The sequence below is a fragment of the Nannospalax galili genome, unplaced genomic scaffold, assembly GCF_000622305.1.
Source record: "Nannospalax galili isolate Female #2095 unplaced genomic scaffold, S.galili_v1.0 scaffold579, whole genome shotgun sequence".
Classification (NCBI taxonomy): Eukaryota; Metazoa; Chordata; class Mammalia; order Rodentia; family Spalacidae; genus Nannospalax; species Nannospalax galili.
In genome coordinates, this window is record NW_008344599.1 from 734,560 (window position 1) to 746,380 (window position 11,821).

Consider the following 11,821-nt stretch of genomic DNA (forward strand, 5'->3'; position numbering starts at 1 on the left):
ATTTTTCCATACTTAAAAATCCTCTAAGCCTCCCAGCAATAACCTTACACTAGCTTTACGGAAACTATAATGTCAGGCCCAATGTGGTAATACATTCCTGTAATCTCAGAACACTAAGGCATGAGGATTCCCAGTTCAAAGCTAGCCTGGGCTACGAAGTGAGACCCTGTTCAGAAACAGCAGTAACAACAGAAACTTCAATATCTGTTTATTTGGAGGCTTATTCAGCAATTTGATCCCCCCCTGCTCCCAACTCTAAATGCTTATCCCTACCTCCCTCCACCCTCACCCCCCCCCCGCATATGGGCCTTCATACAAAGAGCTCCAACAGGTCCAAGTCTGGGGGGGCTGATTATCCAGTAAAGAATGCCGCTTCCTCATCCCCATGACCACCACATGGGTCAGATTATTGTAAGTTTCTGATTCTGCATTGGGCTCCTTGCCTCTGGCATCTGCATCATCTCCTTTCCCCATGTCATCCTGATCTTTGCTAGCAGCTAAAATTTTGCTCTTCCCAGTCATAGGATTCGATTCAAACACCTCTGCATCCTAGCCTCTTTATGCTTGCCAACCTCACAGCTATACCTTGAATTTCTCCCCCGTCTATCTCTGGTACCCCAAATATGACAAACACACCTTGCTAATACTTTTGGTCTTTCCATTGACTGGAATATCCCCGTCGCAACTCCTTTGCTTCCAGTCAAATCTCATTCTTCTGTTGAAGGCCTTGAAGAGGCTTGCTCTTGTACAGAATCACCAAGCCTGTTCTGATCTCTGTCTTCAAAGTCCATTCTGTTTCATTTGTTCCCTCTTTGAACAAACATTAGGGACAATTTTTTATGTGTCTGGCCCCATGGAAATAAAGAGAAAGCCTGGGTTCCTGCCCTTAGGGCACAGTAGTGTGGGTGCAGACATGGAAACGAAGAAGTATGACTAGATGTGTTGAGTACGAGAATGGAGGTGTACATAGAAAGGGCAGTGGAAACCTCAGGAGGGGGCTGCAGGAGAGGCAGAGGCTGTGGAGGCCTCACTGAGGAAGAATATTTGGGACTTAGTCTAGATGTTCAAATAAAGCTGCAGGGAGGGTACTCTCAAGAAGCAATATAACCACTTAATTATATATCGCTTTGTCTTTTTCTTCAGTTGTTTAGTGTGCTTGTCTTGATTTCTCAGTGAGGCTAATCAGCTCAAAGACAGGGAGGGACAAGCTTGGCACTCTGTGTTCTCCCAGAGCCCAACAACCGCGCTGGACAAACACCATGTGTTCAGAAAATGCTTATTGACTCGAGGCAGATAAATATTCAGGTTTCTCTGGGATAATTGCCTGGAGAGAGTGCCAACCCCCTCCTATCACAGTCCCCCCTAGCTTCTTCCTAACAAGGTACGGACATTTAAATCTCCCACCCAACGGTCACCTCCCTCCTGACATTAAGGGTGAGACTTTATCAACAGACACTTGCTCATTCTGCCCCAGATTTCTTTATTAAGGTCTTGCATTTGACCCAAATACATTAGCAAGAGATGGCTGAGATGTAACCCCGAACAGAGTTCCTCCCTTCCTCCTGGCCAGGGACAGGGCAGTCATAAAGGTGTCAAGATTTGAGTAGGGGAAGACTGTGTTGATGGAGGGGGCAGAAAAGAGATGGGGGTCCACAGATATGGCAAGAGAATCATAAGAGGAGGGAGGGATAAGAGAAACAATGGATACAGATAAGGTATAGGATAAGAAACAAGTCAGATGAAAGAGCTAGGCTGGAATCTGAGAAAAAGCAGCTCCTTTGCTCCTCAATGAGGAGGACCAGGGTCTCAAGCACCCAATATACAGACCCCAATTGGCCCTACAGAAGAGAATGACCTAGTGTCCCAGGGAGCTCAGGAAAGAGCAGGGAAGATAGGAAGGTACATGTAGAGAGCAAGTGGGGCTAGTAGGAGGTTGCTATGGCAGCTAATCATCATCGTCATCATCATCTTCATCATCATCGTCCTCCGTGTTGATCTCACCCTCCAGCACATCCTCCAGCCAGTCCTCTAGCTCCTCCGCGGAAGGCAGGTCCTCCTCGTTGTCCATCTCCATCCATATGCTGTCCGCCTAGGAGAGGGCACAGGTGGGGTATGGAAGCTAAGTTTAATCCAGGTCCAGACCTGTCCTCTCACTGCACTCTGAACATCTTTTACATCCTCTGTCCCTTCCTTTCATCCTTCAGTGGCCAGAGAAGTTGTCCAGGTGAAGGTCTGGTTAAAGTAGTGGTGGATGCAAGTGGAAATAAAAGTTGGCTTGGCTGAAGACCTCCCTTCAGTCCTCTCCCATATTACTGCCATACTGAGCTTCTGAAAGCATGTCTCTATCATGTCTGTGGCACAAAATCATGGGTGGCTTCTCATGGCCAACAGAATAAAGTCAGAGACTATAGTGTTCAAGGTTTTTCATAACATGCTTTTCTAATATGAGCTCAGTCCCAAGCTGTATTTAAAAAAAAAACAAAACAAAACCAACCAAACAAACAAAAAAACTTGCCTGTTCCCAAACCTGATATATATTTTTTAAAGATGTTCTCTTGCTTTGTAGCCTTGACTGGCTGGCCCAAGACTCACTGTGTAACCCAAGAAGCTAGTTTTGAGTAGGGGAGCCTTTGCCTCCAGAGTGCTGGCATTTCAGGTGTGTGCTACCATGCCTGGCTTTGCTTTGGACCTCTTGATCTTGCTTTATCCTCACCTTGGAGACTTTTCTTAGTCCCCATTTGTTGAACAATCTCCATTTCAGTGCTACTTTCTTTTAGACTCTACTTTGATTCAATCAGAAATCACTATCTTCTTAGCATTTTATTTCTATCATTATTATAAAATTTACCAGACCCAGCCTTGTAATTAAGTATTTGACTACTCTATCAGCCTGAGAATACAGTAAAAGCAAAGACTCAATTCACCCTAACAAATAGTTTTGAAGCATCTGCTGTGAGGTCACCAGAAGATTTCTGCCCTCAAAGTGCTCCAAATCTGAGAAAGAAAGAGGACTTAGTAGCTTTCTGAAAGTCAGCTTCTCAATGCCAGTGAGCTCCAAGGGTGCCATGGAGGGAGTCTCTCCAAAGAAAGACTTCCTGGAGGAGAAAGGATTTGAACTGGACTTTGAAGACTGGTTCCAATGAATCAGGACTGGGGTTTGTTCACTTTGAAGGCTAGTTCCAGTGAATGAGGATCAGGGTTTGCTCACATCATGCCTTCCTCCCTCACACGGATCTAGCCTTTAGACTGGAATGCCTGCTGCTTCTGGGAAGAGCTCCTTTGTAGTTAGCAGCAACATGGAAGATAAACAGCCATAGTGAGAAGAGCTGGTGCAAACAAGGAGTGACAGAAGGAAACTCACATCTGTGACGTTGACGACTCCTATTTGTGGGGCTGACAAGTCGATGTCAAATGTCTTCTCCCAGTACGGGACCAGCTGTAGAAAGAACCAAATACAACGACTTAATAATATAGGATAGGAGTGCACATGTCTAGGAGGGTCAAAGTGAGAGTCAGCCCAGTGATAAAGAAGAGGCAGGATGAGCTGGCAATAATAAGACCCAGCAGTAGGGCCACAAGACAGTGGCTAAAGCTCATCAGTGAAAGAGCAGAAACCACAAGAGAAAAGCATCAGGAAGGCCAGCTGTATCCACCAACCTCTCTTCTGAGGAAAAGTAGAACAGAAACCCTGCTCTGCTTATGATTAACCTTGTACCTCCAGGTAAATCACTTCTCCTTGGCCTTCAGTTCCTACATCTCTAAACATTAAAAAGTACTTATGCCTGGCAATCACCAACGCCCCTCATTTCTGTTTGCTCTTTCAACAGTAAGTGCTACGTGTTGGGGATTCAGCTGCAAACACATCCATCACCTGAGACATGGAATCTGCTATAATTCTCTGAGTATGCATTCGTAGACAGGTTTTTATCCAGCTGCTCACCAGAGCACTGCTTTTCTCTAGGAGTCAGCTCTGGCACAGGAGCCACCTGCCAGCCTCTGTTCTGGAAAGCATGTATTATATCCTATGCAATTCACTTCCCATCCTCTTCCCCCTTGCTAGGAAGGCCCGCTGTGACTATACTACCCATGAGTATGCAGCAAGCAAAACCTCAAAAGGTCCCCAACTAGCATGTAGGGATAGCAACTTTGAAACAAAGAAGGTGCCACAGCCCAAGTCCCCACATTAGGACACCATTGCCCCTTACCAGCGGGAAGTCATCGGGATCAATCCAGATGATGCTAAGATCGGGGTTTTCAGTGTTATCTTGGGCCACAGCCTTGAGAGTTTCTAAGAATTCATAGCCATCTTGGAGGAAACAGAAGTGAGAAATGTGAGGCAGAGTGGAAAGGGACACAGGAAGCTAACGTCCAGATCTATTTTCCCTGCCTCCCACAGCAACACGTGTCAAGCTCCAGTATGCTTGTGAACTCCTGGAATGCCTCCCATGTGAGGCCTATACTTCCACAGACATACCAGCCACCCCTGGCTTCCCCAGGCCACCCCATTATTCCTCCCTCACCAGGATCAGCTTCCTCCGCAAAGGCCACAATATGGATACCATCCAGATCATCCTCCTGTAAGAGGGTGAGAAGGAGACCAGGGTTAGGATTGGGGGAAGGGAGGAGGAGACCTTACTGTACTTCCAGCCAGGCCCCTAATGTTCCTTGAACCCAAGTCATGTGGAAAGCTGACTTCTAGAACCAGATATAGTCTCACAGTGGTGACCCTCTTCTAAATGACACCCTTTCAGCTTTTACCCCTGAGCTTGAGGCTATGCCTGGTTGTATTCGTCCACTTATGTCTGTCACCTGAGTCCTGATAGCTTTTTCAGAACAGAAAGCCTTCCCCTTGACTGGGGCACTGCTCTTCCTGGCAGAAGGCACAAGAAGGAGCGGTGAAGGCCATTTCTAGGACTTGAATTTTGTCCTGGCCGAAGTACTCACCCAGGTCTCATACATACTCTCAGGCTTCAGCTTCCTCAGGGTTGATCTAGGAGAGACGGACAGAGGGGCCCCTCTGTGAGAAGGCCATCATCTCCCTCCAGAGGGTCCCCACAGTTGAGGCCACCTCTGGGTCAGGCCTGGGGCATAGACAGCTTGTGGCCCAGAACAAAGCCATCTAGCAAATCTAAGCTCTGGGCATGAGGCCCAGATCACTGCATGGCTGCTAAACAGTGTGAATTGGGGAGGAGAGGGCTGGAAAGAGAGACTTTGGGGGGGGGCGGTAAGAACTGGATCTCAGGAGAGTCTCTCATTTATTCTTTTCATTCAATAAAATTTGTAGCCTCAGCTGGGGCCATAGCTCAGTGACAGATCACTTTCATAGCACGTGCCAGGCTCTAGGTTGACATCCCAGTATCAGGAAGGAAAAAAAAAAAAAAAAGGCTGCCTTATGTTATAAGCACTGAGTTAGGTATTAGGCAGAGGTAAACCAGACAAATGTTCTACCCCAATGAAGGGGGGCCAAAATTGAGTGGGAAACTAAGTAGTATTTAGACTGATGAGTGGGTATTTCTAGTTGTAGAGTCACATGAAGGAAAAGAATTATGTGTGAGTATAGGGCAGGGTTTCCCAAGCTCAGCACTGTTGACACCAAGGGGGAGGGAGTGTTCTGTCTTCTGTAAGATGTTTAGCAGTATCTCTGGCTTCTAGTCACTGAATGCCAGCAGCACTCCTCAGAGTCTGACTTGGAGACATTGCCTAATGGTCCCTGGAGGGCAAAATCCTTCCCCCACCTGCCATTCCCTCTACTTCAGTTGACAACTCCTAGTGTAAGGAATGAGAAGGAACATGGGGGTGAGCTATGGTTAAAATCCCAGTTTTTAGGTTTACTGCCCTGGGAACCTCTTTCACTGGAGTTGTTAAAAGAACTGAATTTAATAATAGAGACAGAAAATACCTTATGGGTCCTGGCCAGAACACAGGCGCTCAGTACTTATTTGTTGACAGATTATTTAAGTCACAATCAACCTCACAGTGTACCATATACATTTACAGAGGCCCTTCTCTGCATAGGGCTCAGGACTGAGTTCTAGGGTACAAAATATCATATAGAACTACTAGTGTATGAGTGAATACTCGTGTCCAGACGTCCATTCATCTTGAGTGGAGATTGGCTTTCAGATTAGCTGAAGTTTCCCAGGCCATCTCACAGACTGGCATTCCAGAAGAAGCCTGTCCTACTCAGACAGGTATCCTCTCCCCACCTTCTGTGTTCCTCCACAAAGTTGACAATCTCCTCTTCACTGTTGGGTTTGTCCGGGATGGTCACGGGCTCATCCATGAAGGCCTCATAGAAATCAATCTCATTCAACTTCAGGGTCAATTTCTTTGCCACCTTTGGGGAAGCAGAAGATTCAGGGTCTAATAAGAAAGGGTATTGGTGGGGGGGGGCAGTGTCAGGAAGGGAGTCAAAAAACCCGGGTCCATGTCACTGCCTCTGTGACACTGGATGAGTGTCTTCTCTGCCCTTCATTTAACATACAGGAATGGGTTAGACAATCTAAGGCCTGTCTTCCCTTCAATTCTAAAAACTACAGGGGAAGGGAAAGATAGGTTTGGAGTAGGGAATGCCAGCATGTAGCATGGGACCAGGACACCATCAATTCTAGGAGAGGAGGCTGAGGGCTATTGAGGCGTTTAGGGAGACCCATGTGGCTAAGGGGAGAGAACCTTGCTGTCGAAAGTAGCGAAGAAAGGGATGTAGGGATGAAACTCTTCAGCTGCATCTTCAAACGCTTTGTAATCTGAGGTGAGAAGAAGATATAGTCATTCTCAAGGTCTGCCAGGAAATCATTCACTTGGCCTCTCCCAGATCTCTGGTAGGTGAGCCTCAGAATAAGACCTATCCCCTCAGTCCTTTGAGAGTAAAATACAATAGAGTTGTAGAAGAGGAGATGGAATGCTGGAGGTGTTCAGGAACTCTCCAGAGTGCAGGGAGATCAGATGTTGGAGTTGATCATGCAGAAAAAAAGAAGTGGGGCAGGGAGTGTAGAGACAGACATGGAGCCACTGGAGGAAGTAGGGAGGCAGGAAGACAGGTGAGATGGGGGATCAGGGAAAGGAGGCTTGGGGACTGTTACCCACGCTCTGAGTCTTTGTTCTTGAAGTAGCCAATGAGTTTGATCTCATCCTCAATATTCTCAAATGCCTGAAGCTCTCGTTCACCCTCAATCAATTCCACGGGGTCTTCTAGGACCTGTAAGAACAGGGATATTGAGGAGACCGTTTCTCACTGGTAGGACCCAGAGAGGAATCTAGGGAAAAGGCAGGGAACCAGAAGAGGAGCTAGATACTGAAAGTAGAGGTGTGTGGTGTGTGGTGTGTGGCCTGTTGTTCATGTTAATGTGAATGTGTGTGTAGTCTGTGTGTTGTGCACTGTGTATTGTGTGTCTTCTCTCTAGCATGGGGTATATGTTTGTGATTAGTTGTGTGTGGTTTGTTTATGTGTCTGACATGTATAGTATACGATGTATTAGCATGTATGCTGCATGTTGTATGTAGCATGTGTATGTTATATGTAATGTGTGGTGTACATGAGTGTTCACTATATGCGTGTGTTTTGTATCTGGTATATTTGGTATAGGTGTATGTGATCTATGTTGTAAGATGTGTGTGGTTATGTATGTGTGGTATGTATGAATGCACGTTGCTTATGTGTTGTGTGTGGTGCATGAATTATGTGTATTGTATGTTACATGTAGTATATATGCAGTGTATATGACATGTGTTGTGTTGTGTGGCAGATGTGGGTGTAGGGTGTATTAGTAGGGACTAAGGGACAGTAGAGTCTTCAAGCAATGCTGCCAGGCTCAGGGGAATCCTCACATCAAGTAGAAACTCCACCAGAGTGTCCGCGGCAAGCTCGCCATCATACTCAATGACTTCATCTCCCTTGAACACGTAAATGCTGTCCTCTTCAGTTAGTCCTAGGGAGTGTGTGGGAGGTGAGCCATGACCCCAATCTTCCCATAAGTTCAAATTCTGGGTCACAGCCCACCTGATAACCCCACTAGACCCATCTTCCACCTTTCCCTTTTTCTGCCCCACCCACCTTCAGTACCCCCTTAGCCCCTATGTCCAGATATCCATGCCCCTTAATTTAGCTCATGAGCTAGTTTCTCATCTGAGGCGGCCAGGGAGAAGCTGGAGTAGGGGGTCAGGTAGGATCTGAGGGGAGAAACCAGAAGATAGAGATCCTAGCAATGCTGCTTCTTTGTTCTGCCCGCCATAGGCAGAGATGAATATTCCTGCTAGCTTCTCTGAAGACTCCAGCAGCAGAGTCTCTGTCCTGCGCTTTTATTTGTTATTGCTGCTGGATAACTTATTACCAACCACCCTTCCCCCATCCACATCTGGTGTCCAGCCTGTGCTGCCCCCTGGTGGCCGGGTGCTGTAACATGTAGGCAGAGCTAAAAGAGGGTGGGTAGGGGAAAGAAGCGTCGGGGAGAGTAAGGGAAAGGTTGGGGAGGAGGAGGATGAGGGAGAGGTTGGAAGAAGTCTCAGGTCTCTCTGGCCATGCCGGTATACCTTGATTTCCCCTTCCCTCCAACACCTAGCCATGTTTCTATTTTTTTCTCTTTTTTTTTAACTAATAAAAAAATGTTTAATTATTTTAGGTTAGTATACAAACTACTGTTTTTTTTTTTTAATTGTTATTTTTGGTATTTTTTGAGACAGGGTCTCCCTGTAGCTCCAGCTGGCCTAGAGGTCACTATGTAGACCAGATTGCACTGAACTCACAGAGATCCGCCTGCCTCTGCCTCCCGAGTGTGGAATTAAAGGCATGCGCCACCATGCCCGGCACTATTGGATTTTATCAAGGCGTCTTCATGCTTTTTTTTTTTTTGAGAAAGAGTTTCACTTGCAGCCCAGGCAGCTTTGAGCCCACAACCCTCCTGCTGTAGACTCCCAAGTTCGAGGATTCTTAGTGTGAGCCACCACGCCCATGTCCAGAGTAAGCTGGGTAAATATAAAGACCACTGCTCCCTCATCTCATGCTGGAATTTGAGCATGGATCTTTGCATAATAATGGGGAGGCTGGAACCCCCAGCCATCACCTTCCCAATCTCAGTATTTTCAATCACTCTCTTTTGGAATAGACGGGGTAGAAGAGCCCGGAAACCCCTCAGATCTCCCCAAAGTCCTGTGCCTGGGCCTCTCCACTCTTGCATTCCCTTTCCCTCCTTCCCCTCCCTTACCTAGTTTCTTGGCCACAGCTGTATCCTTCTCAGAGTCTACCAGCCCGAAGCCAACGCCCTTGTCTTCTAGGACTTGGGCTGCTAGCTGGAAGAAGGGGTGAGGGTTAAAATTAGCCCCTAGAATTCTGATTAAGTCCTTCCCCATTTCATGCTTTCAAACATTGACCTTGACCCTATCCCCAAACTCCCCATAAGCCCAGCCTGTCTTTGGTTCAACATTTTAAAAGATCATGACTATCTACTGCTCATTGCAATGTGTTTGATACTTCTTGGTTCCTAGGGAATGTTGAGGAGTCTCACCTTCCGTCATGAAGGGCTGGGCCCTGCCGTCCATCCAGATCAAAGGCCATGTTCAGTGTGGGGGCAATGTGGGATCCTTAAGTAAGAATTGACTCCCAAAGCAAGAATTGTGGAGGATAGGAATGGAGGAAGAGGGGGCTAGTCATGCTGTTGAGGAGTGGGCAAGTTCAGGAAGCCAAAAGTAGAGGTCACCATGCATCACCCCAAAGAGAGAGACACTGGGAGAGACTAAATAGTTCTCCCAGGCCCCATTTTCCCCTTTTGGAAAGTACTTCAGTCTTGAGGCTATGGACAGTTACATGGGAGGCCACTACCCCTGCAAACCTCTCAGCCCAGAAATCCACCCAGATTCTTTCTGTTGTGGGCATAGCTTGCAGCTTTACCTCACCCAGCACTGTGGCACCGTGATTCTTGGGGAGAAAGGGAGGTGGGTGGCAGGTGGATGGCAGAGACTACTGAGCACTCAGGATAAAAATACTTGGCTCATTAATCAGACAGCAGGTTCTAGCACCCGACAGGGACACATAGAAATGAGAGCCTTTGGGTCTGGTGTCTTATCCTGAAATGCTCCAAGCTCAGGACAAGATGGGGCCTCTCTGCACCACCAAGCCAGAGAAGGGGCCAATGAAGCTTGCACAAGGAAATTCAAACGCATCCCAGCTCCTAAAAGGGTGTGTGTGGCCACATGTCCCATATCACAAGCTTTTCCTTTTTCTTTTTACAGCAACCTTCTCTGCTTTGAGCTTGAAGTCAGATGGGGGGTAAGGAGTCTCTTCTCTCAAAGTGAAGACGAGGAAGACATTCCAAAGCCACCATAAGAATTTTCCAGTGAGGGCATCAGTTTGATCCAGTAGGGACAGATGAGGAATTGGAGAAGGAGGGATGGAGGGAAACAGACAGGCTGAGAGGCCAGTGAGAGGTCTTTAGAAGATATTTAACCATGTAGTCATGAAGTCAGAGAGAGGCAATAACATATTAATAATAAACATTTATGCTGTTTGGATATTGGGGTGCCACTCTAAATATGTGGAGAGGGACATGTTTTGGCTAGGAGAATATACTGGTGGGGTGCAGTGCAGGGCACAATACTGTACCCATTCCCCTTTCCCTCTTTCATGCCCCCCAGCCAAACCTAGTACCCCTGTCTCCTACAGCACAAAGGGGCAACCCTCCTACCGCACCCCCTCTAAAGTTACCTAATGAAGGTAGGACTTTGGCTAAGGCCACGTGCCAGTCGTATGCTGTTGGTGAAGACAGAGGCTCTACCGTGCTGCTCTTATTCCAAACCCCACCCTCAGATATCTATAAGGGCTGCGCTATAGAGGTCACAGAGGGCACTGAGCATGCTCTGCAAGCTTGCTGTCCTCTACTCACCTCTAGGATTAGCTCTTCCATCTCAAATTGTCTTTGTGAGGCCTTGTCATCCTCAGGGGGCTCATGGTAGAGAAGGGCCAGCACCTCGTACTTCTTGAACACATTCTTGTAGTTCTTTGCATTCACATTAATCACACGGTCCACACCATCGTACTCAGGGAAGTCCAGTCCTTCCTCCCCCTGGACCCCTGATTTGGGTGTCCCTAGCACCAGTAGAAACAGCAGTGCCAGTTGTAGCCTGGGCACTGCTCTGGCCCCCATCCTGTCAGTAGCGCTCATGGAGGTAGTGGGATCTGGGTCTGCTCCCCTGGTCCAGAGGAGGTAAGCTGGGATAGGGAGGGGCTCCTGGGTAAAGAATCCTGAGTTAGGGGCTCCAGGTGGGGGTGGGGTGGGGAGTGGCCCAGAGCAGTGGACAGAGGACACTGCTGGGCCCTGGAGAATCTGCCGACAGAGCCAAGAGAAAAAGGGTCAGGAGGAGGAATAGGAGCAGGGGGCGGGGAGGGAACCGGAGCTGCCCCTTGAAATTGGCACCCCTCCGTCCCCACCTGGTCCTGTCTAAATATGTCTCTGTGGTTGGCAGGAGAGATGGATAACCTTCTGAGGCCAGGACAGCTCCATGAGAGCCTGAATCCTCCCACCTCTTACACCTCTCCCCCAGGCTCCCAGCAGCTCCTTCCTTCCCCCTCCCCCAGTGCCCAGGGCTCCTCAGCCCCTGGTCCCATGCAGGCCTAAGAGCTCATCGCCATATTAAGAAAGGGAAAGGGAGAAATGCAGGATCTAAAAATAAGACCAGATGAGTCTGGGGTAAGAAAAGCTGGGGCTGGAAGAGGTAAGGAGTAGGGGTAGCGGGGATCCCAGGGTAGGGCAAGGCTAATGAGGAGGAAATGCAGGTGGACACGAGGACATACTCCAGATGAGCTCCACCTATAACAAAGGATGAAGTGAGG

At 47.8% G+C, this 11,821-nt stretch overlaps 1 protein-coding gene across 1 annotated transcript; it reads right to left on the reverse strand.

Moving 5' to 3' along the window:
• Positions 1-1,460: 1,460 nt before the first annotated feature.
• Casq1 (calsequestrin 1) lies at positions 1,461-11,355 on the reverse strand. The gene is made up of 11 exons (XM_008840815.2): positions 10,875-11,355; positions 9,201-9,285; positions 7,828-7,928; positions 7,087-7,198; positions 6,673-6,746; positions 6,207-6,337; positions 4,945-4,990; positions 4,521-4,575; positions 4,206-4,306; positions 3,362-3,436; positions 1,461-2,089 (listed from the first exon to the last, which is right to left on the reverse strand). Exons 1-11 carry the CDS (start codon positions 11,151-11,153, stop codon positions 1,946-1,948), a joined length of 1,203 nt encoding a protein of 400 aa, XP_008839037.1. The 5' UTR covers positions 11,154-11,355; the 3' UTR covers positions 1,461-1,945.
• Between the last annotated feature and the right edge of the window lie 466 nt (positions 11,356-11,821).